The following is a 6,530-nucleotide window of genomic DNA, read 5'->3' as shown; positions in this document are numbered from 1 at the left end:
GCTTCATTGAAACCTTAGCGTGGCTCCTGGAGTAAGTGCTGTAGATAATAATTGCAACGAAGATTTTGGAACAAAATGAATTCCTGGAAAGAATAATGATTTATTATTTATGAATATGTGAATTTATTAACTTGGAGAAATTGAGGTCTTAGGTTATCATACCGAAATGTTTCTGTTTTATCATGCTCTCTGTTAAAATCAGCAGTAAATTTCAGTGGAAACCTTGGGAATTGAAGGTTCTGGTAGCGTGCCTCAGAGCCAACGAAGCATCTATCGGTGTATTAATCGACTTTCCTGGATCATATATTGAGCCGATTTGTCAGTACCCATTAAGCTGGTAGACAGAGTGACATTTCAAGTGCAAGTAGGAGACCCATGTTCGGCTGATGGAGAAGGTCAGGTCCGTCTCAGTTAACGGTAATCAATGGCCAGAGGCCAGCGTGGCCCTGCCGAACGTCTCACTTATTTTAAGTGTCAGCCTGCTGAAGGGTTTATCAGCAGACGTCGGGGGTGTCGCACACGTGAGAATCGAGAACCAAGTTACATACTCCTTTATCAGCCAGATCTTTTCACTCAAATTCAGTGACTCCTCCCCCTCCTCCTCTCCCCCCGCCCCTCCCCGTCCTCTGTCGCGGGTCCAGCGTAGCTGCAGTCTCTAGTTCTCAGGGAATGCTGGACATGCTGCCTTCGGCAGTGGTCTGTGCCTTCCTTAAACATGTGACTGCTGCTTAGGGGCCTTGGTTAACCCAGCCCTGGGGACTCGGGGGCCTGAAGAGCGGTACACGCAGACTCAGGTTGCTGGTACTTGCCAGCATTGGCCTGTCTTTCTTAAGGGCCTCAAGTGGTCTTGAAATTAAAATGGAATAAAATCTGTTTGCTTCGGTGCTTAAAGCAACTGCCCTGTACAGTATCATGTGTAACCGTGCACGTGCAGCTTGTGGCTTCTGGAGAGAGACCCTCGACTTCAGGGGGAGCTCTGGTCTTGGTTTGCAGAAGGCCTTTCCGGCGTTGAAAGAGGATGCTTTGTGGGGGGGAGGGGCAATGCTGGTGACATGCCCGCTCCACCCCACAGAATCCGGGCGAACCCTGCAGCGGGACCCGTGACCTTGCGGAGACGGAAGAGCAAAGGCGCGACCCCACCCCACTTGAGGAGAATAGATCTAAATTACAGGTGTGTTCCTCGAAAAGCAGAGCAACTCACAACTTTACATTTTCAAGAAGTTAGATTTAAGAATGGCCATTGGAAGCAAATATTTCTCTTCCATCAATATTAATGACATATCTCAATCTGCAGTCTATGGTACTAATATTTCTTCTGTAACTTAAAAAATAAATTCTAAAGCAGTGTTAAAGTCTTCTGAACAATCTAAAATAGTATTTTAATAAAGCAAGTCAGATAGGAGAAGACAGTTCGGCATGTATCCTCTAATGTATTTAGTGTCTGTTTATGGAAGTCATTTTGCCTTTTCTTCGGTCTGAAAAGTTTTCGATGGCTTCTTTCATTCAGCCGTGTTCGCCTTTGTTCTCTTGCCGATTGGCTTTCTGCTCTTCGACGAGATGAGCGTGGGCTTGAACGTCAGCCCACGTCGGGAGCCCGCTCCCGGCCGGTCGGGAAGTCTGCCTGTCCAGAGCTCCAGGAAGGCCTCTCGTTCCTCTCAGATTTCCACTTTTCTGTTTTCACCTCCAAATCCCAAACTCCCTGTTTTTCACAAGTTTTCTCCTTCTCTCCAGCGAGCGCCATGGTTTCCTTTCTCTCCCGGTTCCCAGGATGTAATACCACAGCCCCTGCTCGATGAGTACGTGTCGATGACCGACCCCGCCCGGGCCCAGAGCGTGGACACCGACATCGCCAAGCACTGTGCCTACAGCCTGCCGGGGGTGGCGCTCACCCTGGGCAGGCAGAACTGGCACTGCCTGAAGGACACGTACGAAACACTGGCTTCCGACGTGCAGGTAAAAGCCGCCTTTTCAGAAGCACACGTAGAAATGGGGGGGCTTCTCATGAGGAAGAAGAGGCAAGCTTCAGTGACCTGCTGGCTGCAGTCGGCGCGTTCACTGGTCTCTGAGGAAGTAAAGCGTTAAGTGGCCAACACCTGGCAGCATCAGTTTCGCTCTGGAAATGGCGCTTACACTCTTGATAACATGGCACTGTGCTTGCTTTTTGTGCTTTGCATGTCTGCTGTGCACCCCAGTGGAAGGTACGCCGGACCCTAGCCTTCTCCATTCATGAGCTGGCTGTGATTCTTGGGGATCAGTTAACGGCAGCCGACCTGGTGCCCATCTTCAATGGATTCCTAAAAGACCTGGATGAAGTACGGATAGGAGTTCTTAAACACCTGTATGACTTTCTAAAGGTAGGGAGAAGGATTCAAAACAAAAAGCAAACCTCCCCTCTTCAGAACAGTTTTTTTCGACCCTGGGTATGTAAAGCTGCAGTGGAAAAAACGCAGCTGTCTCCGTTTTCTCATTCCATGCAGCATCGAAACGCGGTGTTCTTCAGGTGACAGCTAAATGTTTTTGCACCCTTCCTCCCGTCTCCCTGTCCCTGACGCCTCGCTTTGCGGGGGACGGTAGACATGTAGCCCAGCGTGCTCCGTGAGCGGGAAGGCCCCGGGCCCCGGTGGGTGGGCCTTGCCGGCTCCGAGCCCGGCCAAAGCCCAGTCTCACTGCTGCACGACGGGCTTTTCAGCAGGACGCTGCTGCTTCCCTTCGTGCCTGTCGGGAAGGATGATGTGTAGAGATAAGAGTTTTAAAATGATCCAGGCTAATGAGCGCTCTCGTCTGCTGCCCGTGATGGACTGGCTCGCGCAGCCCGGCTCAGGCCTTCGTCAGGTGTGGGAGCAGCAGAGCTGTCACTCTGAGCTCACACGTGTGGGGGTTCTCTGTGCAGGAAGCATGACGGGAGGAAGAGCTAGGGGGCACTGGGAAACACACGAGCACATGCACCAGCCGGGGAGACGGCTGGAGGCGTGCAGGGAAGCGTTTGGGTCTGTCCACGTCCACGTTAATGCACAGCCACCCTGGGTCATCGAGGCGGCGGGGGATGCACAGTTCTTGCTGGTGACAAATGTATAATCTGAGGTATAATAAAACAGTATATTTGGGGTCATTTTGAGGGATTATATATTTTTATTTATGTATACATTTTTAAAAAATAGTTGCTTCATGAAGACAAGAGGAGAGAATATCTTTATCAGCTTCAAGAATTTGTAGTGACCGATAACAGCAGGAATTGGAGGTTTCGATATGAACTAGCAGAGTAAGTAAAACCTGTTTGGGGATATGAGAAGGCAAATTAGATGGCATAATTCTTGATTTTCCTACCTTATAATTGATTTCTAAACCAGCAGTAATCGTGTTCTTTTGGGTAAAGAGATTATGTTTTTGTTAAGGAATAAACTGAACTCCAAAGCTCGAAGTTACGAGTACCAGTCCCTGGGGAGGCGTTCCTTTTCAGATGAAGACAGGGCTCGAGTCACTTTGGAATTAGAGGGTTCTGCTGTTCTCTAAAGCAATTTATTCGAACCAAATAAAAGATGAATCACCCACTCTTCAGTATTTTGCTATTAATCGGAGCAGTTTTTTTGCCAAAGCTTTCTTGAACATTCTGAGCGTAAGCCCTCTAGGGCACAGCATGGTTTGTGCACTTCAGCTTCTAAAGAAAATTATGCTACACTGAGAGATATGAAAAGGTCTAACCCAGATGAGATGATTATTAAATAAGAACGTCGCCCAAGGTGGCTCATATCTGTACATCATTTCGTGTGCGAAGGAGTTATTTAATTCCATCTGTGCCGGTAAAGGTTTTAGTGATTCTAAAAGTGAAAGCATCACTTTAAATAATTCTCCTTCCTGAGGTGTATAATGTGCTTTCTGCAGTACCGAGTGGATTTGTTTGTGGTAGTGGTTGTTTGGGTTTTAGTTTTCACCTTGTCGAGATTTATTTCGATATCTTTAGTTTTCATTTTTCTTACCCTCCGCTAGAAATCTCACAAGTAATTGTCTTCCCTGTAGAAATCCATCAAGCTTTTGCAGCTATTCAGGATATGATTTGGCCGATGCCGGGGGCAAACCGAAAGATTTTCTCTTTGCTGCGATCTTTAATCATTATGCTTAATTTGAGAGATTGAGGTTTCAGTCATTATGCCGCGTTCCCCGCGTCCATTCTAACAAAAACAGGCCTGCGTTTTTCCATGAAAGCCTCGCGCCCTCTAGTGGCAGTGTGCGGGAACTTGGCCAGGTCCTTCTGGCGGGCTGACCGGCTTCCCCGGGCAGGGGAAGGGGATGGGGATGGGGATGGGGACGGGGACGCAGCCCGGGTAGGGTCGGAGATGCGGACGCGGCGAGGGATGGGAACGGGACCGGGGATGGGGACACGTACGGGTTGACCCACTTCCCCGGGCTTGGGGTTAAGGGACCTGGTACGGGCTGACCCGCCTCCCTGGGACCGGGCATGGGGACGGGGATGGGACCTGTTTGGGGACAGAGCCGGGGACCGGCCGGCTCAGCATCGCCCGATGGCGCTGCCCCTGAACGCTGTCTATCTCCCATCTCTGCTGTGATTATTGAAGCCAAAGCCGCAGATATGAATTCTGTGCTCCCATGCCCATAATGTTGGTATCGTTTTTTTCTGAAAACAGTGCTTTTTGATATGAAAGTATTCACTGGCACTCCTGGCTTCTGGTTCTAACTTCCTTCCAATCTATTTTTCATTTCCTTTCATCGCCAGTGTGGAAATAATGCCATTTGTTTTCATGCCCTTCTCCCCATCCCCACGTAGAAAACAGTGGAAGCTTCCGCAGTGGATGTTTGCAGCCAGCCAGCTCTGAATCCGCCCTTGGAGCAGGCTCCCACTTCTCTCCAGGCGGACCTGGCTGCATGCGGAAAGCTGGTGCACGCAGCCCTGAGCTGGCCGGCAACAGCGGAAAATTTAATTTGCAGCTTCAGGAACGCGGCAGAGGCAGTGAAATCTCATTTGAGTGTTCCCTTGATCTGATCTTTGGGAACTTCATCATTCTGGCTATTTTTATGTTATCTGATTTTAAAGTTTTATGTGCTTTCGAACTGATAACCTAAAATTGAAATATTAAATCCCTATTCATAAATTTCTCAGCCTCTGTTTTACAAAGTTTATGTCCTTTAGTTTGATTTGTTCGTGCGTGGGAGACGAGGAATTAAGGGTTTTTTCTCCCTCTTCTCTGCGTGGCCATTTCTCAGCTTCCTGCCTCCGGCTTTCCCAGCAGGAAGCCCCCCTTGGTCCTCCTTGCCTCAGTCTCCCAGCCTGGCTCTTTTTATCTATAAGACGAAACGAGAGTAAAGAGAAATTAATAAGGTGCTTTTCATCCTCCCCCCGCCCCACAACCATTTCTTTCTTTTTTTCCATTCCAGGCAGCTGATACTGATTTTGGAGCTCTACCACCCCAGTGATGTTTATGACTATTTAATGCATATTGCCTTAAAGTTGTGTGCAGACAAAGTCTCTGAGGTTCGGTGGATCTCCTTCAGACTAGTAAGGAATCGTGGCCTTTCCGTTTGTGATTTTTGGAAATAGGAATATTTCTGTTTATTCCATTTTTAACCACTTTATTTTTTCTGGGCTTAATTTGTCAGTTCGCCTATGAAACCAGCTTTTATATTTTGGAATTAGGAACTGCATGATAGTTTTATCAGTCTGTGAGATAGCTTTGTTGTTAAGTTGTATGCTTCCGTGATGGAAATCGTGGGTGAATCATTTTACAGAGGAGACCCTTTAAACAGTGCCTTAGTGTGCTTTTAAACACGGGTCGGACTGACTGTACAGCATGGTTTTGTAAAAAGGTAGTGAGTGAGCAGAAACCTCAGCATGGGAAAGCCGATGGGTTGTGTGCGGGCTCACACCAGCTGAATACTGAGGGGAAAAGTCTCATTTGAAAATATTGATTTACGAAGAACTCTGATAGTATTAAAATTTTATAAAAATGACATGTTCCGAAAGAGAATGGTTTAGTTATTATGCAAGGGGACATTTTCTCAAATTTGGACTCTTAAGATTAATCGTTTTTCCAATGCCAGTCCCTTGTCGAATTTCATTTTAACGAAGGGTTTTATGTGTCTGAGTATGTACGTGTATTGCCGTATATTTAAACATGTTTTCCTCTGTGTTCTGATGATGATTATGTGAAAAAAATTACCTTCTCCCGTACTTATAAATTCATTTTAAAGGCGGAAGGGTTCATAAAAATTCCAGTTTCCATGTAGACCAGTATTCATAACGCAGACAGATGGCAGCATCTTAAATTGCTCTTCCGATACTTTTCACAGGTCGTGGCAATTCTGCAGAAGTTCTATTCAAACAGCGAAAGCGCATTGGGATTAAATTTCATCAACGAGCTCATCGTAAGATTCCGGCACTGCTCTAAGTGGGTCGGACGGCAGGCTTTCGCTTTCATTTGTCAGGTTAGCATGGCCTGGGGGTGGGGGTCTCCCCTGGGCACGTGCGCGCGCGTTGATACCAGGTGCCCTGGACGAAGAATCCAGCCCTGAAGTACTAG

General features: G+C 47.5%; 1 protein-coding gene across 3 annotated transcripts in view; it reads left to right on the top strand.

The window, feature by feature from the left end:
- The window catches only part of LOC105296080 (serine/threonine-protein phosphatase 4 regulatory subunit 1-like), a 72,837-nt gene that overhangs the window by 61,653 nt on the left and 4,654 nt on the right, over positions 1-6,530 (top strand). For all 3 annotated transcript variants that reach the window (XM_011366016.2, XM_023534100.1, XM_023534101.1), the window contains 6 exons: positions 1,073-1,171; positions 1,768-1,953; positions 2,193-2,354; positions 3,159-3,259; positions 5,389-5,509; positions 6,301-6,435. In XM_011366016.2, coding sequence (XP_011364318.1) covers positions 1,073-1,171; positions 1,768-1,953; positions 2,193-2,354; positions 3,159-3,259; positions 5,389-5,509; positions 6,301-6,435 — 804 coding nt within the window. The remainder of the gene's footprint in view (positions 1-1,072; positions 1,172-1,767; positions 1,954-2,192; positions 2,355-3,158; positions 3,260-5,388; positions 5,510-6,300; positions 6,436-6,530) is intronic.

This window comes from Pteropus vampyrus, unplaced genomic scaffold (assembly GCF_000151845.1).
Source record: "Pteropus vampyrus isolate Shadow unplaced genomic scaffold, Pvam_2.0 Scaffold118, whole genome shotgun sequence".
Classification (NCBI taxonomy): Eukaryota; Metazoa; Chordata; class Mammalia; order Chiroptera; family Pteropodidae; genus Pteropus; species Pteropus vampyrus.
Note: the sequence above shows the minus strand (reverse complement) of the source record. Positions and strands in the feature narration are given on the sequence as shown.